At 50.5% G+C, this 19,007-nt stretch overlaps 1 protein-coding gene across 3 annotated transcripts in view; it reads left to right on the top strand.

Annotated features, from left to right (window-relative positions):
• Nucleotides 1-19,007, top strand: part of RGS9 (regulator of G protein signaling 9) — a 57,653-nt gene that overhangs the window by 20,083 nt on the left and 18,563 nt on the right. For 2 of the 3 annotated variants that reach the window (XM_084864084.1, XM_084864085.1), the window contains exons 5-9: nucleotides 158-209; nucleotides 463-521; nucleotides 2,206-2,282; nucleotides 6,344-6,425; nucleotides 13,346-13,417. In XM_084864084.1, coding sequence (XP_084720210.1) covers nucleotides 158-209; nucleotides 463-521; nucleotides 2,206-2,282; nucleotides 6,344-6,425; nucleotides 13,346-13,417 — 342 coding nt within the window. The remainder of the gene's footprint in view (nucleotides 1-157; nucleotides 210-462; nucleotides 522-2,205; nucleotides 2,283-6,343; nucleotides 6,426-13,345; nucleotides 13,418-19,007) is intronic. The other variant, XM_084864086.1, reaches the window with a different exon arrangement.

Consider the following 19,007-nt stretch of genomic DNA (forward strand, 5'->3'; position numbering starts at 1 on the left):
TCTGAAAAGATGGTTGCTTGGCTTCACAGCCTCCCAGAGCAGGACTTTGGAAATAAGTAGAGGGCACGAAGGATGTTTTATCTGTTAAACCACATGGCTGGGGCCTTCCTGGGTCAGAGCCCACTGTCTAAGCGAGGTCTCTTGGTTTCTTTTGCAGACACCGTATTTCTGGCCGACCCAGCAGTGGCCAGCGGAAGATACAGACTACGGTAACTGCCCTCCCCCTTGCCTTTGCTAGTGCTTAACGTGCTGCTTGCTTACTTGCTGCATTTGGTGGCATTTGTCTTGCTGACATCTTGACCTTATATCAGCACACACCTGTATTGGGAGTGTTACTGCGGGAAGGGAGAAGGCCTGCTGTGTTCTCTTCACCCGGCTGAGCACAGCAATCCCACGTACAGAGAGACTACACATGTGGTTCTGAGACAAGATGATGGGAAATGTCATTGTTTTCTCCCTCAGCCATCTATCTGACCAAGCGAAATATCAAGAAGAAAGGGGTTTTGGAAGAACACGAAAAGGTACAGAGATACTTTCAAGTAAAGGTTATTATACGTGAGTGGAATATAGTATTGAGTTGTTGTTTTCTTCCCCATTTCCCTCATTGCTATATTCATATGTTTCCTCATCCAATCACCCAACCATCCATTCATCCATCCATCATCCATCATCTATCCACCTATCATCCATTCATCATCCATCTATCCATCATTTGTTCATCATCCATCCATCATTTATCCATTCATCTATCATCCATCCAGTCATTGTCCATCCATCCATCCATCCACTCACCCACCCCTCCATTCATCCATCTATCCACCTATCCTCTGTCCATTATCCACCCATATATTTAGAAGCAGCTTCCTGAAGTGAATTTTTCCCTATGTTGAGCTTCAGTTTCTCATGCTGTAATTTAAGCCTTTGCTGTTCCAAAATGATATGAATTCATATGTACGATAATGCATGTTATTTGGTGAACAGGTTTGAATTTGAGTTTGTATTGGGAAAACAATAGTATAGGCTTTTGTTTTAGGCTTGAGAAATCATTTCTCAAAGAATGCATCCCAGCCCTCTGTAGGCTAGATTTCTGGGTAGATGGCAACAATTCTGCTGTATTTTATGCATTATACACATGTTTTCAGAAGAGCCAGCATCATACCAAAGTTAGGTCTTATCTTTGTGGATTTGTGATGCTTAGTTGTTGAGTATTGAGTTTCCATGTTCCTCAACACACTGTATTCCCTTCTTCCTAATCAGATTTGAGAAACATACATATATATATGTGTATATATATATATATATATATATATATATATATATATATATATTTTTTTTTTTTTTTTAAAAAGGCTTTTTTAGAATTTGGAACTACCCCCTGAATGAGCAGCTTTGCAAAGCTGGGTGAAGGCTTGTTGGCATGCCCTCATTGACTTAGGGCTTTCTGCCCGCTACATGTGGCATACCGTGTTTCCCCGAAAATAAGACATCCTCCGAAAATAAGACCTACTTATAGGTTTCCTTCTGAGTGAAATATAAGGCATCCCCCCGAAAATAAGGCCCCCTCTCTAGGCTAAACATGAGAGATTTGGTCCACTGATTCTGAAAGAAATGGAGTCACAAGAAATTCACCAGGAAATTCAGGAATTGGATTGTTATGATGATGTTCCAGAAGATGATGACATGATTGTCATTGAATAAATGAGTAAATTAAAAAAAATATATATTTTATTGATTTTTTACAGAGAGGAAGGGAGAGAGATAGAGAGCTAGAAACGTCAATGAGAGAGAAACATCGACCAGCTGCCTCTTGCACACCCCCCACCGGGGATGTGCCCGCAGCCAATATATATCCCCTTCACTGGAATCGAACCTGGGACCTTTCAGTCCGCAGACTGATGCTCTACCACTGAGCCAAACTGGTTTCGGCTAAATGAGTAAATTCTTGATACTGTAGGGTTCACAGTTTGTCTGGTTTGTGTTGACAACTACCGTACTACTGTATCGTATACAGGTAATAAATTTCCTTTATTTTCATTTAACAATAAATGTGTACCGTATTCTTCTTCATGGGAAAATAAGACATCCCCTGAAAATAAGACCTAGCACATCTTTGGGAGCAAAAATTAATATAAGACACTGTCTTATTTTCAGGGAAACAGGATATGTTATGGGCCTTGGTGTTCTCACTGTGTTTTCCTTCCTTAGGAAAATTACGATTTCTTGAACAAAAAAATCAACTACAAGTGGGACTTCGTCATTATGCAGGCCAAAGAGCAGTACAGGTGAGTGAACGGTCCTGGTTGTCCTCTGTCCTTCCTCCGTCCCTTCCTTGTGTCCTTCTGGTAAAATAACCCTTTATTGGGTATTGAATAACCCAAGCATTGGGCTAGGCAGAGGGAATACAGGACACAGTCTAGTGGGTCAGGCTGATGGTTGTGATGCTGCAGTGGTATGAGAGCCACAGGTAGGAGTTTGCAGAGGCGCTATAGAAATGACATCGAACTTGGAGGCATCCAGGTGAAGGACGGTGATGGTGCATGGAGTGGCGAGGTGGGAGACACCGTGTTCTAGGCAGACAGGACACGCTCAAGCCTGACGGCAGGGGATGGCAGAGGGTCTGGAGGCAGGGGATGCCCACTTGACGCAGGTTCTCATAGCAGAAGTGAAGAGCGTGAAGCTTGGAAGTGGCAGAAGTGGGGATGGAGATAAGGGCCATGGGGAATATTTTAAGCAGGGGAGGTATGTAATCAAACTCACATGTTAGCACCACCCACTGCTGCTCTCATTTGCCTGCTGTTCACATTAGAAATGGAGCTAACATCCTTCTGGAGGGCTCTGTCTCTTTTATTTTAATATATATATATATATATATATATATATATATATATATATATATATATATATATTGACTTCAGGGAGGAAGGAAGGGGGAGAGAAAAATAGAAACATCAGTGATGAGAGAGAATCACTGTTCGGCTGCCTCCTGCACATTCCCCCACTCCCCTCCACTGGAGACTGAGCCCTCAACCTGGGCATGTGCCCTGACCGGGAATTGGTCAATTGCGTTATTCACAGGACATTAGCTTCTAGTTCATAGGTTGACACTCAACCACTGAGCCACACTGGCTGGGCTGAAGAGCCCTATCTTGTCCACAAGAGCCAGATGTAAATGCTGGGAGGGTCTATCAGTCAGGATGAGGTTAGGCTATTGTAACAAACAGTCCCCACATCTCAGGGGCATGAAACCACAGAGCTTACTTGGTGCTAGTGTCCCAGGGCCACTGTGGGTCACCCGGGACCTGTGCTAAGGAGCAGCACCGTCTCGGCTTTGCCTGTGTCCAGAGCAGTGGGGGAGAGGCTGTGAGGATCACAGGTGCTGCATGTCATCTCTGCTCACGATTCATTAGCTAAAGCAGGTCCCATGATTAAATCCAATTTCAAGGGAGGATGATGGGTGGGGGTGTACAATATTTTCTTGTGTGTGTGTGTGTGTGTGTGTGTGAGAGAGAGAGAGAGAGAGAGAGAGAGAGAGAGAGAGAGAGAGAAATTGACTTGTTATTCCACCCAAGCATGCATTCATCGGTTGATTCTTGTACTCTCCCTGACCAGGGATTGAACCCCCAACCTTGGCATACTGGAAAGATGCTCTAACCAACTGAGCTAACCAGTCAGGCCACGGGGATGTACAACATGATTGTGTGTAGGGGTGGGAGTCAGGAATATCTGGGGACTGATGCAGTGGCCAGCAAAGTGGATTAAGGCCAGGTGGCCCACCTTCACTCACCTTGCCGGGTCCAGATCCTGGCAGCTCTAGACTGGCTAGCACATGGCGGGGCTGGATGGTGGGGACCCCATTCTCAAGAAGCAGCCTGGAACCAGAGTGGTGGTGGATTAGTCAGGGTTCTCTAAGAAAAGAGAGCCAATTGCGTATAAACACACAGGTTAAGTTCCAAAATCTCTAGTTAGCAAACCCAGGAGAGTGAATAGTTGTAAGTGCCCGGATGGTGTGAGTGCCCAGCACGAGCTGGGATGGGGCACAGACATTCTGTCCATAGCAGTCCTTTTTTTTTTTTTTTTTTTTAAATCCTCACCTGAGGATATTTTTTCATTGATTTTTTAGAGAGCATGGAAGAGAGAGAAATATCAATGTGAGAGAAGCACATCAATTGGTTGCCTCCTGCACACACCCCAACCAGGCCCCGGGCCAGGGAGGAACCTGCCACCGAGACACATGCCCTTAACCCTTCAGTCTGCAGGCGGATGCTCTATCCACTGAGCCAAACCAGCTAGGGCCATCGCAGCCTGTTTGATTCACCACTGTACTCCCAGTGCTTGGAACGTGGTGGGAGATCAGTACATGCACGAATGAATAAGTGAATGTGACGCTGTTGCTGAAAAATCACAATATGAAAAAAAAAATCATAATAGGACACACTAAAATCATTCCCCGTTTACTGGCTCCCTTGGGTTCCATTTGCTACATCTGTCTTCCAGTAACACCTACGAGGAGAGCAGCAGAGTGAAGCCGGGAGGGACATGGGAGTAAATTAGCGAGCGACTCTGTTTACAAGACTGACCAGCGTGATGGACACCTCACAGTGCCCCAGGCTCCGGAGGACAGGGGAGGGGGGGCGGGGAGTGAACCTGGTAGAAAATCCAGTTAGGTTGGCAAGGGAGGGTAGGAGTGACGCGGTGTTTGTATTGAATTTCCCCACTGGCGCGGCCCTCCCCACCCATCAGGGAGTCTGGATGTGGTTGTTATTCACAGGACATTAGCTGGCGAATAGATCTGTGGCTCTGTCTGGCCTGAGGCGTGTGCGTCATCCCAGGTTGCCTGGGAAAACAAGCGTCAGCCAGAGCGAGCGCAGGTCGCCGTGGAAATGGTGCTGAGTGGGGCCCCGGGCAGGGTAATGGACGTGGCCCGGCTCCTGTAGGAGCAAAGCGCGGTATCGTTTTCTCTCCATCGTGGGGGAGGGGGAGACCGGGAGACAAGAGGGAAAGGAAGAGCCCGCTGGAATAAGGAGTTGGGCTCAGACAAACCCTGGCTTGGCACACAGACTTTGAAGTGACAGAGCGGAACTGACAGGCAGGGAGGCGGGGACACGCCCCGAGGCCAGCGATCTCCCGATCTCCCCGTCAGGGGCTCTGGCGATGCTGGCTGCCTGCGAGTCCAGATGTCACGCCTGTCTGTCGTTTAGCAAAGCAGGGAAATGAAGAAGGCAGGCGGGCAGACGGCGGCCCAGAGTGCCACCCACGTGGGCCCAGAGGTGAAGGCGGTGGAGTGGATTGGACTCTAAGTTTGCACCCCAGCACCACCATCTCAGGCAAAGCTGCTCTGTCTGGGACCAGAATCCCAGTTCAAGTCTTCCCCCAACCCCCACTTACTGATGGTGGGTCCCCCAATGGGACATTCAACCTCCCACGAAAAGGTCACTGGGGGGATTAAGTGGTTAGACAGGTGAAAGCGTTGAGCAGGGCACGGAGCGCCCCCTGTCGGTGAGCATTGGGTGTTGCCATCACCATTACGGCACACGCGGATTAGCCGGGCAGACTGGGCGAGTGCTGTGGCTCCGCAGGCATGGGGGCCGTCACAGAGCAAAAGATACAGAGTCTCCCTGGCCTTCAGCACAGCGTCCAAAAGAAGGAACTCTTACCCTTGGCGACAGCATGGAAGGGCACAGAGGGCAGGATGCTAACTAGACGCTGAGTTAGCATCTGAAGAACAAACAAAAGAGAAACAGACTCACAGATACAGAGAACAGACTGATGGTTGCCAGAGGGGAGAGGGGAGGGGGGATGGGTGAAAAGGGGGAAGGGATTCAGAAGGACAGATTGATGGTAACAGAATAGTCACGGGGATATCAAGTACAGACAGAGAATACAGTCAATAATATATATATATTTAAATATATTTAAAATATATTTTATTGATTTTTTACAGAGAGAAAGGGAGAGGGATAAAGAGTTTGAAACATCGATGAGAGAGAAACATTGATCAGCTGCCTCCTGTACACCCCTTATCGGAGATGTGCCCGCAACCAAGATACATGCCCCTGACCGGAACTGAACCTGGGACCTTTCAGTCCGCAGGCCGACGCTCTATCCACTGAGCCAAACCGGTTTCGGCTAGTTAATAATATTGTACTAACTATATATGGGGCCAGGTGGGCACTGGAGATAACAGGGGGGAACACTTTGTAAAGTCTATGGTTGTCCCACCACCATGCTGTACACTTGAAATGAATACAAAACAGATCGCGTGCAAGCTGTAATCGAAAGAAAACTTTAATTACTAATAACCTGAAAAATACACACAAGGAAAACATGGCTTTTGGCTTTTCAGGACCGGGAAGGAGAGGAATAAAGCAGACAGGTATGCCCTGGACTGCCAGGAGAAGGCGTACTGGCTGGTCCACCGAAGCCCTGTGAGTATTCCTCCCTTGGTCTCACCGTCTTTCCCCGGCCTGCACCCCCCCCTGCCCTCTCGGTGCCCCCTCCCCCAATGCCTCCCACCCCACCCTGCCCTCTCCGCCCCGATGTCTCCCACCCCCACCCTGCACTCTCTGCCCCTGATGCCTCCCATCCCCACCCTGCACTCTCTGCCCCTGATGCCTCCCATCCCCACCCTGCACTCTCTGCCCCCGATGTCTCCCACCTCATCCTGCACTCTCCACCCTGATGTCTCCCACCCCCACCCTGCACTTACCGCCCTGATGCCAGCTCAGGACCCACTGGAGCTGGAATACTGAGGCATGGCAGGGGCTGCCCAGTGTTGAGTTAGCGTGCAGTGCCTTGTGGCTGGAGGAGTAACACACGCCTGGATGGGCGCTGCTCATGGCCGTTCTAGTGGTGGTTGAACCACGTGAAATTCCTTAAGCCATTAAACCTCATTAAACTAGAATGAGTTTGTCTTTTAAGGGGACGAGGCCTTTTTTTTGGGCCAGAATACCTTGAAAAGAAGTCTTAAGAAGAAGGAACTAGGACATAGGCTCCAAAGCATGAAAACAAAATGCTGTGGTGGAGAGCTGGCACTCTGCAGACAGAGCCAACGCCATGGCTCCCCCTCCTTCCCTCTCCTGGTCTGCACCCCCCGCCCCCACCCTCAGGCTGGGATGGGAGGAGGCGAGAGGAAGAGTGAGTGCGGAGCCACATCTCTGGCGGTGGGGCTTTAAAGAGCCCAGAGAGACAAGCTGTACATAGTGATGTGACTTGTCACGGCTCATCCCTGGGAAACGGTGGCCTCATCTGCCACTGTTACCCCCGGGGTTAGCTCTGCTGCCTCTGTTCACGCTGTCAGGCCCATGTGCTGCCATGGACCATGGTGGGTGGGAGATGGGGAAGGCAGATGGGGGAAAAGTGAAGAGTTCAAACGTTCTTCGTCTTCCTCCTTGAGTTCTCTTGCTCACCAGGCAGCCAAATTCTCAGAGCCGGGCAGCAAACCGGGTCAGTTGAGGTGCCAAAGCTCCTGGGTGATTGAACGCCAGGCCTGTCAGATTTTGGCTGTTTGGCTTGTTTTCTTTCTACACTCAGATACCCCACAGGGGTCCCATCTTGGGGGCATTGGCTCGGATGACTTGCTGCCGAGGTTAAGGAAGGTCCTGGGGTTGATCTCCAAGAAGCTTGCTTGGTGTAGCTTGGCTTCAGCGCCCTCCTCTGGGTAAACCAGTTGACCATCGCCCAACACGGGGGCCGGGAGCTGGGTGACGATGGATGACCGGGCCCAGGGCACGGGAGCGCAGGAGTGAGCTCTCTGTCTGAGAAGGGAACCAAGCGTTGTACAGCCTGCCTTCAGACGTCCGTTCCTAAAGGGGGAGTCAGGGGGAGCCTTGGGGAGGATAAGGGCCAATGGCAGATAGGCCACTCCTTTGGCAAGATGCCCTGGTGCCCGGTGGCAGCCGGGACCGAGAGGATCCTGGTCCCTGCAGGGTGGGGATGGCTTCCATTGTACACGTGGGACTCCGTGGTGGGGGGATGCCCATGCGACTGCATCCCTTGCAAAGTGACACAGACTGACCCCGAACATGACCTTCCCCGGGTCCTGCTCCTCTGCTCTGTCCCTGAACCCCAGAGGCCTATGGGGAACAAAATGGAAATCAGATTATCCAAGTTCTCCCCAGTTCTCTCGGGGTAAGCACTCAGCCCCCGCGCCAGGCAAATGGCTGAGTGGCTCCGCACTGGATGACTCAGAGGTACCTAAACCTGACAAGGTGTCTCTGTGATGACTGCTTTCACCATCCGCTCACACCTCCACCACCTCCCACATTGCCCCACTGTCTCCACCTCCATCCCCACCATCACCACTGTTGACATGGTCGCTATCATGATCATGATCATGATCATCATCATCATCATCGACCTGAGTCGAGGATTTTCATTGTGCTGGACACATCCATCTACAATCTCTGCCTTTTGAGTATTTCATTTTTGCAGTCCGGTGTGGGAGGCAGTATTATTAGCCCCATGCTGCCGATAAGGAAGCTGAGGCTCAGGGATGTTACTTAATGGCCAGAGGCACACAGCTAGTGGGCACCGGAGTATCAGAACCCACAGACTGCACGGCCTTTCTCTCTTAGGCCCTCTACTCTGGTCTCCCAGGACCACGCCCCGTGATGTCTTAGTGCATGCAAGACCCTTTGGCAACCTCCGTGGTGATGAGGGCGTGGCATCAGTCACTGCTGCTCCACCAACCAGGCCGCCAGGGCTCACAGGAGCCTGGTCCCTCTGCGATAGCACCGGGGAGCCAAGTTCAGAACGAGGCCTTGACGCACGCGGAGCAGTTGTAAAAAATCCCTTGGACACAAAATGCTTCACAGCCAGTCTCTCTCTTACTGCTCCCTGAAGTCGAAACCGGATCGTCCCAGATGAGGCCGGAGGGCCTGTGGGTCCTGCTCCCTCCACTTTCTGAAGACACTCACAGCCTTTTGGGGTTAGGGCCGTGCTCTGCTTGGAGAGTGTCCAGTTTGAGGTCCGTCTCGGCCTTCAAGCTGAGCAAAGCCAGGAAGCCCGGGAGCTCAGCACTGTCAGACCGTCTCCCGGAGACCCAAACAGACTCTCAGTCCCCTGGGAATGAAGCCAGCCAGGCAGACAAAGCACTTGGCTCAATGGCCTGTGGAACAGATTGCATGTGAACTGACGGGGACCCATTGCTGTGGGCGGGGCACGGCCTGCAGTTACCGAATCAGTTCATTCCCCTATTCACTGGTCTGTGCACTAACCTGTGAAACCTTCAGGAGGCCCTGACTCTGTGCCAGCAGAGCAGTGAGGGTCCTGGCATAAAATAACTCGAGCTAGAAATCATCGTCGAGTGCCTACTGGGTGCCTGTTAAGCTTTTGGCACAGATGGTCCTATTGGCCCGGGGATGATGCTGTGAGGTAGGGAGTAGCCTCATCCCCATCCTTGTCCAGATGGGGAGATCAAGGCTCAGGGAGGTTCAGGAGCTTGCAGGGGTGAACCTGTACTGCACAGAATGCCAGGGCAGCTGGCTGCGGGAGACGGGGTCCTGCCTCAGATCGGGGATCCGGGAACACCTGTTTGAGGAAGTGATATTGAAGCCAAGATCTGCTTCGAGCAGGCTTCTCCAGCCCGTGCACCCAAACTCATCTCCCTGCTTCAGCCTCTTTGCCTGGTTTTATTTTGTTTAATGAAACTATTTGGAATTTTATTTATTACTAGAGACTCCGTGCACAGATTCATGCACTGATGGGGGCCCTCAGCCTGGCCTGCACCCTCTGGATCCTCGGGGGATGTCCGACTGCTGGTTGCAGCCCAATCGCTACAGGTCAGGTCGAGGGACCGCACTGATGCAGGAATCTGTGCACCAGACCTCTAGTATGCATATAAGACGTTTGGTTAATCTCTTCTCACCCTCTCCCCTTCCGCCTCCCCCCTTCCCTCTGTTTCCATGCCTGTGCGTTGACATCCTTCCCCTGGTAGTCAGTGTGCATCATAGCAACCAGTCACATGGTTGCACGGTTGCTTAGGCTTTTATATATAGATGGAGGCCCGATGCACAAAATTCGCTCATGGAGGTGGGGTTCCTCAGCCTGGCCTGCGCCCTCTTGCCATCTGGGACCCCTCACTCTTAACTGCTTGTCTGCTTGCTCCTAACCATCCACCTACTCGCTCCTTACCACTTGGCTTACCAGCTGTGAGCCCGGCTCCTGGCTGAGCGGTGCTCCCGCTGTGGGAGCACACTGACCACCAGGGGCAGCTCCTGTGTCAAGTGTCTGTCACATCTCCTGATTGTCAGTGCACGTCATAGCGATTGGTTGTTCTGGTCGTTTTGCCATAACAGTCACTGGGCTTTATATATATATATATATATATATATATATATATATATATATATATATATATATATATATAGATTTTGTTTTCTGTCCCATGCACCAAAGGTTCTTAACTGATACGTTAGGGAAGAGAGTGATGATGAGAGAAAGTGAGGCGAGCACGAGAAGGGCTTGGTGGAGTGTCAGCTGGCAGTCACCACAGGGATGCCATTGCCCTTGTTTCCTGGGCACTGACAGGCCGCTCTGGGTTATCTCCGTTCAAGCATCTCCTTGCGTACCAGACACCACTTCAGCTGGCTCTGGTGACTATCATGGGAACAAAGACTTTATGCTACCTGATGAATGAATGAATGAATGAATGAATAAATGAATGGAGCCTGGAGGTTTTCCCCATCTGGCAGAAGCAGAAAGGCAGCCCCCAGGGGAGTTCCGAAGGCAGGGTGCTGGGATGGAACACAGCTCTATAGGCATTGCTGAGACTTATGCAAAGGCCGAGAGGAGGCACGTGCCCAGGCAGCAGGGCAGCCCTTCTGTAGAGCTGAAGAGAGCCGGGAGGGCTGGCCCTGGACAGGCTGGCAGAATAACAGAGCCCCATGGTCAGCCCAGCTCTGAGTCCAAGGCTGTCTGGTCTGCGCAGCCCTGTGCTGATGATGGTTACGCAGGTGCACCACTGAGCGCTCGGGCGGCCACAGTTACATAACAGCATGAGTCAAGTTCAAGAGAAAGACTTGGAGAACTAATTCGAGACTCAAGATGACTGCACTGGCACCGTGGAAGTGGGAGCATGCGTGCACTCAGAGTGGGTCTGAGTGTGACAGAGTGTGTGTGAGGGTATAAATGCGACTGCGTGTGCTAGCGGATGTATTTGTGTGAGATATGAAAGTGGTATGAGAATATGTGTTTGTGTGTGTGTGTGTGTGTGTGTGTGTGTGTGTGTGTGTGTCTGTGTGTGAAGTCTTCAGTTAAACTGGGGGTTTCTTATACCAGATGGAGGGGGCAATTTCTGGAACCGACTGTAGGTAAAGGCCCTGATTCTGATGCCCCCGGCACCCCATATGCTGGGTTAGAGCAGTGGTCAGCAAACACATTAGTCAACAGAGCCAAATATCAACAGTACAACGATTGAAATTTCTTTTGGGGGGGGGGCAATGGTAAGATATGTACACAGATAATAATTTAATAATAAAAAAAAGATTAAAAAAAGAAATTTCTTTTGAGAGCCAAATTTTTTAAACTTAAACTTCTTCTAATGCCACTTCTTCAACATAGACTCGCCCAGGCCGTGGTATTTTGTGGAAGAGCCACACTCAAGGGGCCAAAGAGCCGCAGGTGGCTCTTGAGCCGCAGTTTGCTGACCACTGAGTTAGAGCCCACTGAAGGCTGGTTTGGACTTCTATACTGTCCCTTCACAACACTTGTTATAACTGTAGCTCATCATTTGTGTGATTAATTGCTGAGTGGCTGCCTCCTCCTGCTGGGATGTTGGAGGCAGGGGGTCCCTGTCCCAAGCACCATGGGCTCCCCAGGGCTGAGCACAGAGCCAGCCACCGGAAGTAGCTGCTAAGTATGTTGATTGAGGTCCACATGTAACAACAACTCGGGTGAGGACGGCCATCCCCTTTCATTGTCCTCCTCCCACCCACCTCCTACTTCTTTCTTTCTCTTCCCTGCCTAGGCGGTAAGCCCAACATTGGCCCGCATGGTAGCCTGCTGAGCTAAGTTGCCAGATTTAGCAAATACAATCCATTATGCCCAATTAAACTTGCATTTCAGATAAACAGCAAATGATGTATGTCCCAATATTTTGATACTCATCGCGTGCTTCTACTAAACACATATGGAGTCTATTTTTTTAGGCAAAACCATATAATCAAACTATTTGTTATTTATCTGAAATTCAAACTGAACCGGGCATCCTAAAGTTTATTTGGCAGTCATTCTTCTGAGCTGAAAAATGTGACTGATGCTGCTGATGAGGCGGAATCTGATGGGGAGAGAGCCCAGAAGCTTCCTGTCTCTGCTGCAGTGAAATCGGCCTTGTGAATCACACGAGAACTTGATGGCTGCCTGGCACCCAGCCAGCACAGAGGGAAGTGCAAGACCCGAACTGCCGGCCTCAGAGAATCGGGAGAAACCAGGCCAGATGGGCTGGAGAGCGGGTGGCCTGATGGAGAAGGGAACTGCCCAAGCTTGAGACCCAGCGGTGGGCCAGGCCTCTGTTTACGCACACCGTCTTGGAATGAACACAAGCCCTTGCTCAGGAATAGCGGCCTTCTGCCGAGCGAGCTTCACACTCCATCTTATTAAATCCTCACAAGAACCCGACAGGCGGGAGCAGCATCGCCATTTCTCAGAAAGGAAGCGTGTGCAGAGAGGAATACGTTCTAAGACCTTCCTCGGAGCTAGGAAGTGGCAGGACTGGGATTAGGTCCCAGAGGTCCCTGGCTGAAGCCTGGGCTCTCTGAAGCACTGCACTGTGGAGTAGGAAGGAGCACCCGGGGAGAAGTTGGGAGTCCCAGGTGTTAATCCCAGTGAACTCTTATTGAAGTTGAGTTTTATTTGTACATCAGATCATCCATCCACCTACCCATCCATCCATCACCCATCTACCTCCTCATTTATTCATCTATCCATGCAACCACTCATTTGCCCACATACTCACCAGAGCATCCATCCACACATCTATCTACCCTTTACCCACCTACTGACCCATCCCTCCCTCCATTCATCCTTACACCTACCCACCTATCTACCCATCCACTCATCCATCCATCCATCTACCCACCCACCTATTCATCTACCCATCACCCACTTACTCACTCACCCACCCGTCCATCAGTGCATGCATGTATCTCCCCATCCCACTGTGTTAGGGTCTGGGGATGCTGTGGTGGCAGAATGCTCAGGAAGCTCACCAGAGGGTCTTACTCCCTCGTAGCTCCCCTTCTCTGGGTAAACCAGGGACATCAGCCCTTCTCAGCTCACTCTCACAAAGTTAATTGGAAACCGGAGACTCTCCCAGCAGTGGTCCTTATGTTATTTTTATTCCCTTCAGCCAGGAATGAACAACGTGCTGGACTATGGCCTGGACCGAGTGACCAATCCGAATGAAGTGCAGGTAAACCAGGTAGGTCTCTGCTGCCTATGTTGGGCGGACAGGGCCTAGGTCAGGGTCTTAGTCTGGGAAGATGCCCATCTGTCTATTGTCCAGTTGTGTCTGTTGGGGCAATGACATCTCCTCTGGGAGAGTGCCTAGGAGAGGAGGACTATGGGCTCCGTGGCATCAGTGTTGGGGGCGGGGACGCCATGGCCAGGGCCCTGCATAGAGAAAGACAGGAGATCTAGAGTGCAGGTCGGAGCCAATGGGATCCAGACGGTTGGCTTTCAGATTTTTCGGAATCACTTCTTCCTTTGAAAATCTGATGAAAGTTATGAAGCACTCTGCCTAAAGACTCCTAGCAGACATTTTGCATACCATTTCAGCCAGTTCCCGGGCTCCCTGAAGCTTTATAGGCCCCAGGCTTACAACCTTGGAGTCAACTTTGGGTTTAAACCTTCATCCTCCACAGGACCTGGGATGCCACTTTTTTTTTTCTTCTTCTTTTCATCTCAGTAGGCTGGGATCTTTGCAGAGGTTCTCCTAAGCTTTTGTTTTAAAGGGACTCTTTCCCCCAATACAGCTACTATTGATGATGGATGGCCAATGTCCCATGATGGTTTCTTACGTAAAGAAAAGCAATTCATAAGCTGTTGAAACAGCGAGCATTCTGGGCAGGGTTTCTCAAAGCTGGCGCTACTGTTTGGAGCTGTCCTGGGCAGTGTAGGATGTTTAGCATATCCTGGCCTCTCCCCACTGGATGCCGTTAACATGGTGCCTTTCCCTGCCCACCTCCCAGTCCTGACAGTCACAGATGTTTCCAGACGTTGTCCCATGCACCCTGGGGGACAAAATTATCGTGGGTGAGAACCACTGATCCCAGTAAACCAGCCTAAACCCCACTGCAACTGGTTTCATTGGTTTTTGTCTAACGTTGTCTTTGGGCAGCAAGGGGTCAGTGACCTCCTTAGCCTAGTGTGTCATCTCTAAGCATAGGTATTGCCTTAAGGCCTGAGTGGGAGCCAGGAGGGAGAAGGGAGCCAGCGGGGAAAGAAAAAGAAGCAGGAACAAGCAAGCCAACAGGCAGCTGTGACATGTATACTTTTGCCCTCTGGGACCCAGAACTCAAAATGGCCCTGGGGACTTCTAACCAGTGCGTTAGACAGATGCCCAGGGATGGAGTCCATCTGGAGAGAGATTCCGTGTCCCCAGAGGGCACCACGGGGTTGGGTGGCATTGCTAAGCCCCTTGTCCCCACTCAGAGTGACCCTTCCTTTGATACACTGTCAGCCTTCAGCAGCCTTTTCCACGTTCCCCTCGTCAGATGATAGATAATTGCTGAGGCCTTGTCGCTTGGTTGCCACGGAAACAGAATCATCAAGGCAGATACTGAACCTGGCTTGAAGATGTGCTTTTCGCGTTTTCATTTTTTATGGGTAGAGCTGGCAGCTCTGGAAACCGCTGTGGTGGAGGTGGGGAGGGCAGAGGCGGAAAGCACAGCACCCTCCCTGGTCAGGCTCCCAGGAGAGGGTGCCCTCCGCTTTCAAAGCCCATTTGGCCAGTTGCTGGCAATTTCCTCCCCTGGGTCAGAGGTCGGAGTGTGTGGTTTGGGCAAAGGGCTTGTATGTCTGCTGATGTTTGCCATGGGGCTGCTTTCACTTGTTTACCATTGTTCTCTCTCTCTCTCTCTCTCTCTCTCTCTCTCTCTCTCTCTCTCTCTCCATCAGCACCCTTTCTCCTGTCTGCACTCTGGCTGTTGTGGAGAATTGAGAAGAATTAAGAATTCTCACGCAGGCGGGGCCCTCCTGCCTGTCCCCTCAGCCTGCCCCAGCGGGTGCCTGATCGGCTGTTAGGGAAATAGAGGCTGCTGCTGGGTTTATCTGTCTGCAACATTTCCCCAGTTTGACTCAGCGTTCCCTGTTTTTCGGGTTTACCTGCCCTGAGAGGAGGGGGTGGTGGGAATGTGGAGTGTCTCCTAGCATAGCTAACTGCCTGCCTCCCGGCTCCTTTCTTCTGCTTTGCATTCACTGCGTCCGTTCTGAATTTCCTGGTTCCCCACTTGCTCTCAAAGCTTGCCCACCCCAATTCCTTAGGCCTCTCCCCGTCCCATGTTTTGCTCTGTGCTTGCCTTTGCTCCCTCCCCTCTCCCCTCACCTCTTGTTTTTGCAGCTCCCCGCCTGGCTGCCTGATCCCAGGGTCCTGGCTTGTCCCTGTTCTGGGCTCCTGCACTTCTGGGCACAGTGGCCCGAGGCCCTCACAGGCCAGGGCCCTGACCCCTGCTGCCCTGGGATTATTGGTGCAGCCCGCATCCGGCGCTCAAGGTCAAGGAGTGGGCCGCGGAGCTGGGTAAATAAGCTCCAGCTCTGCCCCTATTTGGGCAAATCTGCAAGCGAAAAATAACAAGCTAGAATCCCAAGAATGTAGGGCATTTGGAGATTTCTTAGACTGAGCATCTCACTGTGCAAAGTGTGTTACCCAGATGAGGAATAGAGAGAAATGACCCCAGTCCAGGAGGGCCAACTCTGGGAAGGCAGGGGATCTGTGTGTGAATTCCAGGGTCAAAAAATGTTATTATTTTACCAGGAGGTGGCTTACTTTGAATTGCTTACAAGAATGTGTATGTATTTTTTATTTTTATTTTTATTTAAAAAAAAAAAAAAAATATATATATATATATATATATATATATATATATATATATATATATATAATTGATTTTTCACAGAGAGGAAGAGAGAGGGATAGAGAGTTAGAAACATTGATGAGAGAGAATCATCGATCAGCTGCCTCTTGCACACCCCCCACTGGGGATGTGCCCGCAACCAAGGTACATGCCCTTGACCGAATCAAACCCGGGACCTTTCAGTCCGCAGGCCAACGCTCTATCCACTGAGCCAAACTGGTCCCAGCCCGTGTGTATGTATTTTTTAAATAACTTCACTTTATTTAAAACTAGAAGCCCTGTGCATGAAATTCATGCACGGGTAGGGTCCTTAGGTCTGGACAGGGATCAGGGGCGATTAAGGGCCTTCTGGCTGCTGGCTGGGGCCATCCTTCGTTCTACGCTGCCCTCTGGTGGTCAGCTCATGCCATAGAGAGCAATTTGACTCCCTGTCTACTGGTCAAATTCCCAAGGGGACACTTTGCATATATAGATTAATGTTTCTTATGGCCTTGGGCTAAGTAATAATTTTGATAGGTTTATGAAGTTTGGCAAATGAAAATGTAGGGTGGCCAGTTACATTTGAATTCCAGGTACATAACAAGTACCTTTTGTAGTGTGTACCAAAGATCGCACGGGCATCCTGGGTTTTATCTTGTAAGTAGGGCCAAAGCCATGCCACGTGTGTTCTCAGCAGTATGTGACTCCTACGCCACTGGCCACAGTCACTTGTCTGTTGTCTCTCTTAATCTCTCCTTTTCCATCTCCTTTCACCAATGAGAAAGCAGAGGCTTTGAAATGCTAAAAATCTCATCCAAAGTCACGTAGCCAACAAACCACAGAACCAGGATTTTGACCTTGGCTTGATCCCCACATCCACTGTCTTTCTTCCACCCACCTTTCCATCAGATTTTCTCTTGGTCTTTTAAAGACGTCCAGAACACTCACCCCCACGGCCCCATACACCCCCACCCCCATACACATACCCCTACAAGGACAGAGATGCCCTGTGTCCATCTAGAGCAGTGGTCAGCAAACTGCGGCTCTTTGGCCCCTTGAGTGTGGCTCTCCCACAAACTACCATGTGCGGGCGCGCACGTACTACGATTGAAACTTCATGGCCCATGCACAGAAGTTGGTTTTCGGCTCTCAAAAGAAATCTCAATCGTTGTCCTGTTGATATTTGGCTCTGTTGACTAATGAGTTTGCCGACCACTGATCTAGAGGAAGCTATCCTATGGGCAGCTGTCTTCAGAGCTAGAAATAAATGCTCCAGTCCACTCCCACGTGGAGGTGGGGAAACCCCAGATGCAGCTGTGCCTTATGATCAGAGAGCTCGCTGCAGTCCGATTCCCGGAAGGTTGCTGGTCATCCCGGGAATCTGAAACCCAACAGCGAACCTCACCGCCCAGGCAGGGCCCTAAGAGGGTAATAAAAGCCAATGCAGGGCATTAGCCTATGAAACATTTGGAACCCGGAAGACTGAGAGAATGGCCCCAGAAACAAGCATGTGAGGCCAAAGTCCGACCACGCCAGGTAGGATAGAAATGCCCGCAAGGACAGCCCGCCTCGGAGCCTGGAGAACATCAGGGCGGACTTGTCTGTGACTGTCCACGCGGGAGCCCCGTGGCCACAGGACGGTGGCCGACAGGAAGTTGGACCTTGGGAACCAGGCACTTGGAAGGAGGGTGTGTAGGATGCTGGCTGCCGAGCGCAGGCCTTGTAATGACCTTTACCATCATTCCCATCTCCCCTGCTCCCAGCTCCACGGAGATACTGACGTGTAACATAGCTAAGCTTAAGAGATGATTAGAGACATGTGGCAACACATGACCACAGTAAGATTAGTGAACACCTACCTCTGTCCCCTCGCATAATTAGGATTGCGTGTGTGTGTGTGTGTGTATGTGTGTGTGTGTGTGAGTGTGTTAACATTTTAGAGCTACTTGCTCAACAACCTCCAGGCCTGCACTTCAGCACCGCTAAGTACAGTCGCCACGCTGTGCACCGGGTCCCCAGATCTTACCTATCTCAGCGCCGGGAGTTGGTTTTACCTCCACGATGTGAATTAAAGAGCGTTTCCTGTGTCTGTGTTCCCTCTCGGCGCTGGGGCTCAGCTCTCTTTTTACATTTTACTTGAAATGGCTGGACAGAGTCATTCTATTTGGCATCGTCCTCCGCGTCAGGGCAAGGGCAGGCTATTTTCTGTTTCTCATGGATCCCTCCTCAGCTCCGCAAAAGGCAGAGCTGGGTTCGAATCTTGGCCCGGCCACTTACTGACCAGGCGCTGCTGAAAAAGCTGCCCATAACCTCGTCCAGTCTCAGAGCGGAATATGGGGACACTAAAACCTCTCTCCTTCCACAGGTTTTAGTTTTGTCAGGGCTCCACGAGGTGCACATGGCTATGCACTAATTGCTAAGTGGTGGCTGTTATGCACCAGTCCAGCGTCCCCTGTGAGCAGAGGGCAGAGGCCAGTCCGTACTATTTTTACTCCATTTCAGCAGATCACAACAGAAGCATCTGGTTACATCAGGTTTGCACGCAAATCTGCTATGGCCCCGGGGTCCTTTCCTACCAGAAGTGTGTGTGTCTTCTGAAACAGCACCCCATGTGGAGACAGAATGGGAACGCATAACCAGTGTGGTTGCCAAAATATTTGGATCAACTTTTTAAGTGGAGACATGTTCTATTAAGCTTAGAATACATCTCCATTTTTTTTTTCAGGCCTCAGTACATGGCAGTCATCATGTATTTAATATTTATTGAGCATCTACTCCGCACCAGATATTACGCTAGGGCAGACAGACAGGGCCGCCCTGCTCCTAATGGTGCCTAGTGGGTGATATGTATATTAGAGAGCCGCACAAAGAAATATATCATTAATTGTGATGAAGGCTATGAAGAGGAAGTCAGGGTGTGTGGGGGTCCCCAACAAGAGACCTACCTGAGTTTTACCT

Source organism: Pipistrellus hanaki, assembly GCF_964339955.1.
Source record: "Pipistrellus hanaki genome assembly, chromosome: 16".
Lineage (NCBI taxonomy): Eukaryota > Metazoa > Chordata > Mammalia > Chiroptera > Vespertilionidae > Pipistrellus > Pipistrellus hanaki.